General features: G+C 43.3%; 1 protein-coding gene across 2 annotated transcripts; it reads left to right on the top strand.

Annotated features, from left to right (window-relative positions):
- The first annotated feature begins 4059 nt into the window (after positions 1 to 4059).
- LOC103714151 (homeobox-leucine zipper protein ROC5) lies at positions 4060 to 10836 on the top strand. 2 transcript variants are annotated; one of them, XM_008801306.4, is made up of 9 exons: positions 4060 to 5133; positions 5255 to 5490; positions 5582 to 5699; positions 5832 to 6518; positions 6763 to 6864; positions 6973 to 7188; positions 8628 to 8802; positions 8895 to 9262; positions 10021 to 10836. In XM_008801306.4, exons 1-9 carry the CDS (start codon positions 4966 to 4968, stop codon positions 10369 to 10371), a joined length of 2421 nt encoding a protein of 806 aa, XP_008799528.1. In that variant the 5' UTR covers positions 4060 to 4965; the 3' UTR covers positions 10372 to 10836. The 2 variants fall into 2 exon arrangements, with proteins under 2 accessions (XP_008799528.1, XP_038978086.1); XM_039122158.1 differs by having other exon boundaries at positions 4061 to 4513.
- The last annotated feature ends 1544 nt before the right edge of the window (positions 10837 to 12380 follow it).

Here is a 12380-nt window from a genome sequence, read left to right as displayed (position 1 = left end):
CTATATTACATTATATATTTTTAATAATGATAAGAACACCATCATTCAAGTTGAACTTGCACCTCTCCCCTCAAGTGCTACTTAGAGAGGTGCTAATTGGTTAAGTGAAAACTTATTAGCATAGCAAACAATAAAAAAAAGTTATTGGCATAATAATTTGGAAAATAGGCTAAAGAACATTACTTGTCGGCCACCTTACACCTCAAATTGATAGCCAATAGATTTTATTAAGCCAACATATCAAACAGATATACCAATAAAATAATTCATTGCGTTATTGGTCCTAACTGGCATCAATTCATATTAAAAATTAATTTAAGATATGGTTATCAATGTCCAATTTGATGATTACCTTTTCTAGCCTCTTGTCTTTGATACATAAGAGAGGTGATTAAATTATTTGAGCTTTTTGAGTAAAAATCCTTTAAATTGCAATGTGCTTCCATCAAACATATCCGGTTATACACCTTTGAATAATTATCTAGCTTCTAAAATTGTACGCTTGACCATTTTGCTTTTATGTTCACGTACATAGAGAAGGAACCTACATCTCTTTTAAAGATAGTGATCAAATATGACAACCTAAAAATCGGCTCTATCAAGTCCCGAGTTTCATTGCATTTATGGCTCGACAATGACTTGAATTTAGATCACTTATTGATTGTGGAAACTAATACTTTCATAAAATTTATCTCAAAATTACTTATTCACATAAATAAATAATTATTTGATTAGGTAGAGAAAACAAAAATCTCCTCCAAAATAAATTTTAGTTAGAATCAAGGATTTCAGAGTATTCATAACTAGCGAAGATTAGAAAAACAAAATTTTAAATTTTTTTAATTATTTGCTATAGTATACAAATCATTACCTATGTAATGGTTACATAGTTTATTTATAGCATTGATTATCTAATTTTTACTTATTATCTTAATTTGTACTCAATTTACTAAAACATTTGTATTTACTGGCTTTCTTAACAATCTTCGGATTAATAAAGTATGGCATTCATGAATTATGAAATTATTACTAAAGATAGGTATAATGCTAGATTTGGTTCTCGGTATCTCATTAGTTTATGAATTTTTTTTTTTAATTTTGGCTAATTTTTTTGAATAAGGCCTTTGGTACCTCATTTATAAATATATTTTTTTAATTTCTAACTAGCCATTTTGGATGAGATCTTAGATTGTTATATTAAATATAATGAAACCAAGTAGAATTGTAGTGTACTATATTATATATTAATTAAATCATCTATAAATAATAGAACAATATATTGATTTTAGAGCTGTGGCTTTTTTGGCCTTGCATGCCTTCTCTTGGCAATTGTTTAGTAATTCTGAATTTATTCTACATTTAACCATATTTATTGGCAATTAATACTATTATGTATTACTAATTTCTTATCTACCATTTCAATTCTGTGTATGGATTGTTGTTTGAAGAAGAGTATGTATATATTGGACTATTAAATATTCTATATTATATTATATACTTTTAATAATGATAAGAATGCCACCATTCAAGTTGAACTTGCACGTCTCCCCTCAAGTGCTGCTTAGAGAGGTGCTAATTGGTTAAGTGAAAGCTTATTAGCATTGCAAACAATAAAAAAAATTATTGGCATATTAATTTGGAAAAAAAGGCCAAATAACATTGCTTGCCGGCCACCTTACACCTCAAATTGATGGCCAATAGGTTTTATTAAGCAAACATGTCAAACAAATATATTAATAAAATAGTTCATTGCGTTAATGGTCCTAATTGGCACCAATTCATATTAATAGTTAATTTAAGATATGGTTATCAATGTTCAATTTCATGATTACCTTTTCTAGTCTCTCGTCTTTGATATATAAGAGAGATGATTAAATTATTTGAGCTTTTTGAGTAAAAATCCTTTAAATTGCAAGGTGCTTGCTAATTAAGATGTTTACAATTATGAGTTATTTTGCATACAGATCTTATTTTTCCATTGAGTCTTTTTTTTTTTTGGCATAGTTGAAGTTTGATATCGTTAACAAGGCAGCAAGTTTTAAGTCAAAAAATAACTCACACAACATAGTGCATTCAAGTGTGTGTTTGGGTGTGTATACATAGGATAGCATTTTTATTTGTTTTCTCAATACGTACTCATAAACGCATAAACAATGCCAATAACCCCTATGAATTTAACCACTACTTTAGTTATTTGCTGGCCTTTTTAATTTTTTAAATGAAATATAATAGGCATTTTTTACAGAAAATAATACCAATGAAAAGAAAGCAAAGCTACAATATAGAAATAAGCAAGACAAAATGAACCCTTTGAAACGTTGAATCGGCACTCTCATAAATTTTAACTCCTCATAAATGGTTACCAAATTTTCTTGACATAATCTTGCCGTGCATGAATAGCTACAACCACATCTCAGCAAGTCCTTGGCTTTCATTGCTTCTAAAATAATAAAATTGTGAAATAAATAATGAGAAGCCAAAACATTGAATTTCTTCTAAATTGAGATACATGGATCTGGGGAGTGTTATAAATGGTATTGCCACCTTTTGTACGCAGATAAAACAACAAACTCACCGTAAATGCCAATATAAATATATAATAGCCCTCAAATGGAGACAAATTATAGCTCTGAAGATTGATATCGCATCTTAGCTAGCTTATTTTCCAGCAAGTGGGATATATTTTTTGGAGCTTTTACAAGGATGCCTGAAGCATTTCAAATATCAACAAAGCCCACCATGCGTGACGCATAAAACAAGTCACGAGATCATAAATTTTCTTATTTCTTCCCAATAGTTAATTATATATTCTGAATCTTTGTTTACCTCCAATTTATCATCACATTAGTCGTTCATTTATTTGGACCACAAGGTATCACCCATATTCCCTTCAAGTTGCATGCACTAATTTATACTTTCTTGACGCATTTGATTAAAAGAATTCCATGAAAAAAATTGCAGACTTCGGACCGTCGGAAGAGGCTCCACGACACATTTGAAAGAAACGAACTCGACTCGAGGATATATTTAGAAGTTGAAAGCGAAGCTTCTTATCCATGAGTTTCCGAGGACATGAAATATTCCAAACGGTGGCAGTGTCGAAGTCAAGAGCGCTGGATTCTAAACCAGTCAATTCTTAATCGAATGCTTATAATAATTCGCATAACATTTTTCCAATATTAAATCAGATTCTTTTAGAAAAGAAGAAAACTACTTAACATGTCATGTCAATGGAGGAGGTGCATAAATTAAGGCAAGCTGGTGGCTGGCAGGCACACATGCACGAGAATCTACAACCACGATTCCAGCCTCCCAGCAATATCTCTCAGGCCCCGCGCTCGCCACCAACGCCTCGGCTCCGATCATTTATTGCGTCCTAATCCGCCGCTCCACCGTGGTTTTTACCGTCCATCCTCTGTTTCTTTCCTAAAACCCGCCCGCAATTCCCAAATCCCATGCTTAGCGATCGTCGCCGTGTTTGCATAAGACGGCCAAGGAAAAGCTTAGAGTTATCGTAAAATAACTCCCTTGTCTGTGCACCTAGCACCATGGGCGGAGCCGTCTTTTAGAACTCCATCCCTCCAAGCTTACAGAGACAGACCCATTTTTTTTTTCTCTCTCTATCTCTCTCTGCAAACTCTTCGTCGCCGACGAGGAGAGGAGAGCAGAACAGGGCATTTCTATTTGTAGAGAAAAAAACTAGGAGAAGGCCCAGAGGAGGAGAGATAGAGGAGGAGAGAGAAGACATGGAAGGCGGTCCGGCGACGAGGCCGAGGGGAGGGTCAGCCCATTAGCTCGGTCCCTTTTTTCTGGGAGGTCTGAAAAGGGGAGGGGAGGGGGGCGGCCTTTGACTGGTGTTCTACTCCCAACCCGCAAGTCAGCCTCCGCTCCCATCTTTTTTAATCTAAGTTTTTTGTTTCTCTCTCTTAATAATCTCTATTTCTTCCTCCAGTTCTATCGCTTCTTCTTGTTTCGGTTCGACGACGCCTGTTGGCTAGCGAGAGAGACAGACAGAGAGAGAGAGAGAGGGGGGGGGGGGGGGGAGAGAAGGGGACAAGAGAGGCGTCTGAAACGCTGTTGGCTTCCCGATTTCACCTCTGCTGCCAACTTTGGCTTTTTACTGGGAGGAGGGGGACCTAAAAGTGGGCGACTGTGGAAAAGGGGGGTAAGGGGGACTTCCGTTTCTATCTAGAGTCTGGTTTTTTATCCAGAGGCTTGGACTTTATTTTTTTATCTCTTTCGAGAAAGACGGTGGGGACGGTCAACCGACCCCCCTTCTTTTCACTTGTCTTTGCTGCTACTCATTTTTCTCTCTCTCTCTCTCTCCTGGGTTTTTTTTTTTTCTTTTCTTTGTTTTCTGAGGCCTCGTAGAATCCACATGTGTGGTTTTTTGGCTTTTTAATCTTCTCCTCCTTTGCTCTAGCTCCTGCCATTTCTATGCTTCGGAAGCCTTTCTTTCGCTTTTCTTGGCTTCTCGCCTTCTTGTTCTGAGAGTCATGGAATAGAGAAAAAGGTTGAAGCTGAGTCTTTTGGTTTGGGATTTTTTTTTAATCTTTTTCTTGCTCGGATTTGGTTGGGGTTGGGGTTTGGGTTTTGAGGGGGTAGCGGAGGGAGAGGGAGACGGAAAGAGAACGAGGCGCTAGCGGGAGTCGCTTGGCTTCCTTCTCTTTCTTTCTGCCCTACTGTCACAGAGGGAGAGGGAGCCTGGAGGCATGTGTTCATAACCCGTTTATGCTTTTGCCTCCTCTGATCTCTCCGTTCCTCTAGATCTCTTCTTATCTATTTTTCTTTTCTTTTGTGTTTTATTTCTTGGTCTCTGGGAAATTCAGAAAATTTGGGTTGGAAAGAGAGACATCTCCTTTTAGATCTAGTAGTACTACAACCAGTATTACTGTGGAAAAAAAGAGAGGAGGAGGCCGTGTAAGACGAAGAGTTGAGAAGAGAATAAAAGGAGGGGGTTCATCGATGAGTTTGGGTGGCTTGTTCGACGGTGGTTCTGGTGGCGCTCGGGTTGTGGCCGACATCCCGTATGGCAGCCCGGCGATGCCCGCCGGTGCCATCTCCCAGTCGCGCCTAGTCTCCCCCTCCCTCCCTAAGCCTTTGCTTAGCTCCCCCGGCCTCTCCCTCGCCCTGGTAGCCTCTCCCTCCTCTCTTTCTCTACCTCCCTCCCCAAATATTCTTAAAGATTCTTCTTTTGTTGTTTTGTTTTTGTGAGTCCTTTTATTAGATTTCTGTTTTCGGTCTTCTTGTCCAGCAAACAAATATGGACGGGCAAGGGGACAGAAGTCTATCATCCATTGTCGGTGGTGCAGCCGGCGGCGGAGGACGGGATGCGGACACAGTGGGTAGGTACAAGGAAGATGAGAACGAGAGCAGATCGGGGAGCGACAACCTTGACGGTGGCTCCGGCGACGATATAGACCAGGAAAACCCTCGGAAAAAGAAGAGATACCACCGGCACACCCCTCAGCAGATCCAAGAGCTCGAGGCGTAAGAGATCCACTTCCTTGGTTCCATTTTGTTCTTATTTCTTTGGTTTTGGATCGTAGAAAGAAACTAAATTATTGTTTCCTCATTGCAGTCTCTTCAAGGAATGCCCCCACCCGGATGAGAAACAAAGGCTGGAGCTCAGCCGAAGGCTCAATCTGGAGAGTCGCCAGGTCAAGTTCTGGTTCCAGAACCGGCGTACCCAGATGAAGGTATCAATACTGCGCAGTCGCGAGGCCTACAAAAACTTGTTTTGGTTTCTTTTTTTTTTTTTTTGGTTTAGCTTTTTGTCGCCTTGTACTTCATTAATTTTCTGATGAATTTCAAAATAATATCGAAATCAGACGCAAATGGAACGCCATGAGAACAATATCCTCAAGCAGGAGAACGACAAGCTCCGGGCTGAGAACCTGTCCATCAGGGATGCGATGAGGAACCCCATCTGCAGCAACTGCGGCGGGCCGGTGGTGCTTGGTGAGGTCTCTCTAGAAGAACAGCACCTGAGAATTGAGAATGCCCGTCTGAAAGATGAGCTCGATCGAGTCTGTGCTCTCGCCGGAAAGTTCTTAGGCAAACCTGCTTCAGCCTTGGCGAATCCACTCCCTCTCCCCTTGCCCAGCTCAAGCTTAGAGCTTGCGATCGGTACCATCGCTTTTGCCGGGTTGGGCTCGGCTGCTATGACCTTGCCCGTCGTTGCTGATTTCCCCACTGCGGTGTCGAGCCCACTCGGAAGTGTTGGTACTCCTGTCAGGACTGTCGGCACCTTGGGTGGGGTCGAGAGGGAGAGGACCATGCTGTTGGAGCTTGCGCTGGCTGCCATGGATGAGCTGGTGAAGATGGCCCAAATGTTCGAGCCCCTCTGGATCCCAAGCTTGGAAGGGGGTAAAGAGACACTGAACTATGACGAGTACGAGCGGGTGTTCCCTCGCTGCATCGGGATGAAGCCTGCTGGATTTGTGTCGGAGGCCACCAGGGAGACGGGTTTAGTGATCATCAACAGCTCCGCCCTCGTTGAGACTCTCATGGACGCGGTAAGCAAAGACACTGCCTCTAATTTCTTTCTCAAGTGCATCAACAAATGAAGCAATTTGTTGCACCGGTATTTTTTTTCTCCTAACATCGTCTTCTGCAAGGAAAATTTCTTCAGTTCATGCCTTTGCAGTGTAAGTTTTTTTCCAGTTCATGTCATCTATCCTCTTACATGTATTTGTTCACAAGGTAGAACCGATGGCTGCTTAGTTTTCTCTGTGATGCAAAAATTGTTCCGTTCTGCAGGCCCGGTGGGCGGATATGTTCCCTTGCATGATTGCGAGAACCACCACCACTGAAGTAATTTCCAGTGGCATGGGTGGTACTAGAAATGGCACCCTCCAGCTTGTGAGTTGATGTCCTTTCGATGGTGTTTCTTTTTGAACTGCTTGTATGGCTGCGTCGATCGCAAAAGATTAATTTCTTCTACCCGTTTCCTCTTATGTATGATGCCAGATGCATGCGGAGCTTCAGGTTCTTTCACCGTTGGTTCCGATTCGTGATGTAAATTTCCTCAGGTTCTGCAAACAGATCGCTGAAGGTGCCTGGGCTGTAGTCGATGTCTCCATTGATGGAATTAGACAGAATGCTTCTGCTCCTACGCCGAATATGAAGTGCCGCAGGCTGCCTTCTGGCTGTGTGGTTCAGGACATGCCTAATGGCTATTCTAAGGTACTCGCCCGCCCGCCTCTCATCACTGTACTCCACATGTCATTAGCAACTAAATCATGATTTTTATCATTTTTTTTTTAAAAAATCTTTTTTGATATCTTTGAGTCGATTGGCGTATTAATTTATGGCTGGTGCTGGGAGCCTGTGATGCACGATGGATTTGTGGAATAGGAAGTCGGTGTCATTTGTTTTAGATGCCTGGTGCATCTGTGGTCATTAGTCAAGGCCTAATCTCGGGCTTGCGTATAATATAATCGGGTCGCGTGCCGTCCGATTCCATGAAATAGCTGTGGGTTGCCATGAATTTTCTATACCTTCCTGCTTCTTCGATTCACGGCATTCCCCGAGCGATTTCTCCTGGTTTTTTAAAGAGGATTCGATGCTTCTTCTACTCCTCGGAATCATCACCTTTGGGTTGCTTGGTGTCCGTATTCGATCCATATGTTTTATTTTCGGGAAACGCTTAAACAAATCAAGAAATCACCGATGACTGACCCATTAAAAAAAAAATAAAAATAAAGGTCTGGTCTATTGGGGCCGGGTTGTATCTTCCGCGAGAAAGAACGATTCACCTGGGTTCGCGGCGTCAGCCGCTGGATCGCGCAATGGCTGCTTTAAGATCCCTGCAGCGCATACAGGAAAGCGTTTGGGGTATTTTGAGATCCGTGCAATGCGCGATACGGCGGTTTGATGGCGCGAAAAAGGATCGATCGTTCTTTCGCGCGAAAGATACCACCCGATCCCGGTGCATTTTGTCGTAGTTCGGGACCGTCGTCTTCGCCCTTGTCCGCCCGATCTGTTTCGTTTGCCTTTGCTCCAAATTCTATCTATTCTATAATGATCCACGGAAGCCTCTCCTCTTCCTCCTGCCTGCTCCCCGGACCCCAAACACAAGCCCTTGTGAAACGGGATTCCTTCTTATATTAAGATAATAGTATTTCACCTAATCAATTCCATATCTATGGTTTCTATTCCCGTTTCTTCCTCCTTCCACGGTACTTCCGTGATTCCCCGCTCCTATTACCAATATTTGTTATCTCACTCCAATGCTTTCCTCGTTCGTCATCAGGATTCTGAGCCATTGCGTGGCCCGAGAAAACCTACTATTTCCATACACATGGTGGTAGAGGTCGTGCTCCTGTTTCTATCCGTCGTTTTCTCCCCCCTCTCTCTCTCTCTCTCTCTCTCTGGTCCAGATATCGATGCTATGCTGCTAGTCAAAGCTAGGATGGTGGTGGCGTTTTTAATCCTCAACTGTCAGAACCATGAGTTGGCAGCTCGAAGCGGGCGGGTGTAGTGGTTTGTCCTCTTGTGTTAGCCTCTGTGCGTGGTAGGGTGTCCTCGCGTCATGCGGGACGTGCTATCCATGTCCGGCGGTGTAAATGTTTGGGTGGCGACAGTCCGCGGCATTAATGAGTTAACGACGCGATGGCGCGCAGGTCACATGGGTGGAACACGCTGAGTACGACGAGTCCGCGGTTCACCAGCTGTACCGCCCTCTCCTCCGCTCCGGCCTCGGCCTGGGCGCCCGCCGCTGGGTCGCCACCCTCCAGCGCCAGTGCGAGTGCCTCGCCATCCTCATGGCCTCCTCCCTCCCCACCCGAGACCATAACAGTGAGTTAACTTACCTCCATCCATTGTCGGCAGCGTACACACGAAGGTTTGATGATTACATAATGTTTTAAATTTGGAATGATGTCCAACAGCAATAACTGCGAGCGGGAGGAGGAGCATGCTGAAGCTGGCACAAAGAATGACGGATAATTTTTGTGCGGGGGTTTGCGCGTCGTCGGCGCACAAATGGAGTAAGCTGAGCGTGGGGAGTATAGGGGAAGATGTGAGGGTGATGACAAGGCAGAGCGTGGACGACCCCGGGGAGCCGCCTGGGGTGGTGCTGAGCGCCGCGACTTCAGTGTGGCTGCCGGTCTCGCCGCAGCGGCTGTTCGATTTCCTCCGGGACGAGCGGCTCCGGAGCGAGTGGGACATACTGTCGAACGGGGGGCCCATGCAGGAGATGGCCCACATCGCCAAGGGCCAGGACCACGGCAACGCCGTCTCCCTTCTCCGTGCCAGCGTAAGTATCATTATTGCTTCTGTCAACCTCATCTTGCTTTATTGCTTTCTATCTGTGACTCCGTTAGTGTTTCTGCTTTTTGACCTTTTCTCTCTTTTCCTTCTTTTCATGAGCTAAAAAAGTTTTCTAGAAAAATTTTGTGAAGCGAATAAAAGGTTGTATGGTAGTACTAAAGTAGCACATTGGTATGGGAAGTGAATACCCCGAGAGAAAGAGTGAGAGAGGGAGAGGGAGAGAGAGAAAGGGGTATGATCTGCGGAAAGGCGGAACGGGGGTTGACATGACCGATAGACAGCTACGATTCCCGGTGCTGGCGTCATGCTGGGCTTCGCATCCCAAGGCCTCCTCGCCGCTCCCCCCTTTTCTCTCTCTCCCTCTCCCAACTCCCAAGTTGCTAAAAGGTAAGATATCACTCAATTGCTGGTACAATTGCGTATTCACGTAATTTTGACGGCACACGTTAATATCGACCTTTATTCTACTTTTACTCGAGTTTGTGGTCTGCTTGGGCAAGACGTCACCAAGCTACCGGTTCAGTGGCATTTACGTAATTTATTATGAATGTTGTCATTGTGGTATCTAAAAAAATTATTTTTTATTATTATGTGTCATTTATAATAAAAGAATGTTATGTTAATGTAACTTATCTGTTAATTCGACTAAATAACTAAGGTAGCGTTTGCTTTGCGTTGAAGATTAAATAGTTCTTTAAGTTTGTTTGAAAATAATTGGATGGGATGGAATGCAATGCACGCCAGGCGGTGAACGCAAACCAGAGCAGCATGCTGATACTGCAAGAGACGTGCACCGACGCGTCGGGGTCGATGGTGGTGTATGCGCCGGTGGACATACCGGCAATGCACGTCGTCATGAACGGCGGCGACTCCGCATACGTGGCCCTCCTCCCGTCGGGCTTCGCCATCCTGCCGGACGGCGGCGGCGGGGGAGCGCAGAAGGTTGTGGGGTCGCTGCTGACCGTGGCGTTCCAGATCCTGGTCAACAGCCAGCCCACCGCCAAGCTCACCGTTGAGTCGGTGGAGACCGTCAACAACCTCATCTCCTGCACCGTCCAGAAGATCAAGGCCGCCCTCCACTGTGATCCTCAGTAAAATTGCACCGACTCCCTCTTTGTTTTCCTATCAATCAAGAGAAAAAAAGATATAAAAAAAAGGGAAGGGAAGGAGATGTGATGGCTATGGATTGAGTCAAGAACGAACCGCGCGGTAAAGAACCTTTGCTGCGTGGTAAGGAGCTATAGAAATTTAGAGCTGACGAGAGAGTGAGAATTTGTCCTTTGTTTGCCCTCTCTAGCTGCTGCTGGTTACAGTAGTGTAGTAAGAAGGGGAGGCACACACTATTGTCGTTAACACAGCATTGGTGGTGGTTCGGGTATTGACTCAGTTTCTGCCAGCGATCGCTCTCTGATCATTTCCCAAGGAACAAAGTTGGTTGTTGCGTTGTAGTAGTCCTTTTTGGGTTTTTTATGGTTTTGGTTTCGCTGTTGAAGTTGTAGACGATGGAACTCGTATGTTGTTATCGCTGCTTAATGTATCTTGGTTTTACCTTGTCTAAAATTTCCCAGTAGCTCCGTGCTAGCTTGTAGTAATTAAGCTAGTTTGCCCGATGTACTGCTGATGCTAAATGATATATTAAAAAGCTCGAGTTCCTTCCTTTGGAACGCGTGTGATGAAGCTCGTCTCACTGAGAACCTATAAAAGTGGGTTTGGGAGATTTGAAACAGAAGTAGTGCAGGTTTACCTCTGAACTCTTCCTGTGCTGTAGGGGGAGATGCAGCTGCCATTCTGATTTGCACCGTCCGGTCATGGACTGTTGAGCCTTCCAGCCTGCCTGCCTGGTCCCATTGAGATGGCAATGGATTGCTCGATGGTGGATGAGTTGGGGATGGCTTAAGATATGTGAATGCCCTCCATTTTTGTCTCACTAGCCCGTGGAGTTGCTCTCACTCAATCACTGATGCATGCGAGATGTGATGGGTCCTTGATTTAAAAAACTGCCCCCTTCATCCATCATTTGTCGACCAACCCATCACGACTGTAATGGATGGTATCTCGAACTATTTCTCAGGATCATCACTCTTTTGTAGGAAGAGCTATTAAAAAAATTAACTGCACTGTGGCGTAGACATTGCTTGGTGCCCTTGAACTCAGCCCGCTCGCAATTCTGAGGCTGAGGTTCTATCTCGTGTCGGTAAGGAGCTTAACTGATTAGCGAGGTGTCTCTTTGTTTAAGTATAACAGAGGTTTTCCCTTCTTTTTTTTTATATTTGGTCCATAGTAAGCAGTCATTATGTTGCATATGTAGTGGCTGTAATTTGATATGTGTGGATCGCATGGTGGATTATTGTGTGTTGGATGATAAACTTGCTTTGGCATCCAACTAGTATCATAGTTAAAGAGTCAAAGTCAAGTCAAGGTTAAGAAGATGAAAGACCAAGGGTCGCAGGAGTCATTATGAGTTATACAAGATTAAGAGTCATATGTTATAGAATGTGAAGAGTCATGAGTTATATGAGATTTAAGAAGCATGGGTTATGGGTATATCACGTCATATGTTAGGAATATTAAAGGTCTGAGTGTTTTTCTTCATTTTTTCTAATAAAACGGTATCAAAGCTAGACTGATCCAATGGCCAACAATACGATGGCATTTTTGGTTCTTCAACTCACCAAAAACGACTGTTAGAATTGGTGCATCCAAATGAAGGTGCTGCTCGACTCGCAAGATGCATGGAAAATAGTTGAAAAAGGCTATGTGGAGCCTGAAGATGATGCAACTTTGATGGAGAATCAAAGGCAATTGCTAAGGGAGTCAAGCAAAAAGGACAAGAAGGCTCTTTTCTTGATTTATCAAGGGTTAGATAAAGCTACCTTTGAGATTGTTACAGCTGCTACAACGTTAAGACAAGCTTGAAAATTTCTTCAAAAAGCATACAACGGTATTGATAAGGTAAAGAAAATTCATCTTCAAAGCCTTAAAAGTGATTTTGAGTCTTTACAAATAAAAAATTCAGAATCTATTGCCGATTATTTTACAAGAGTTATAGTGATTGTTAATCAATTAAGGAGGAATGATGAAACTCTAACTAATGTTCGAGTGGT

This window comes from Phoenix dactylifera, chromosome 2 (assembly GCF_009389715.1).
Source record: "Phoenix dactylifera cultivar Barhee BC4 chromosome 2, palm_55x_up_171113_PBpolish2nd_filt_p, whole genome shotgun sequence".
NCBI classification, from domain to species: Eukaryota; Viridiplantae; Streptophyta; class Magnoliopsida; order Arecales; family Arecaceae; genus Phoenix; species Phoenix dactylifera.
This window is presented reverse-complemented; position numbering and strand designations above follow the sequence as displayed.

Coding starts and splice junctions, on each gene's coding strand:
- LOC103714151 (XM_008801306.4), top strand. CDS start 4,966: ATGAGTTTGGGTGGCTTGTTCGACGGTGGTTCTGGTGGCGCTCGGGTT. Junction 6,519..6,762: donor TTGAGACTCTCATGGACGCG/GTAAGCAAAGAC, acceptor TCCGTTCTGCAG/GCCCGGTGGGCGGATATGTT. Junction 6,865..6,972: donor GAAATGGCACCCTCCAGCTT/GTGAGTTGATGT, acceptor GTATGATGCCAG/ATGCATGCGGAGCTTCAGGT.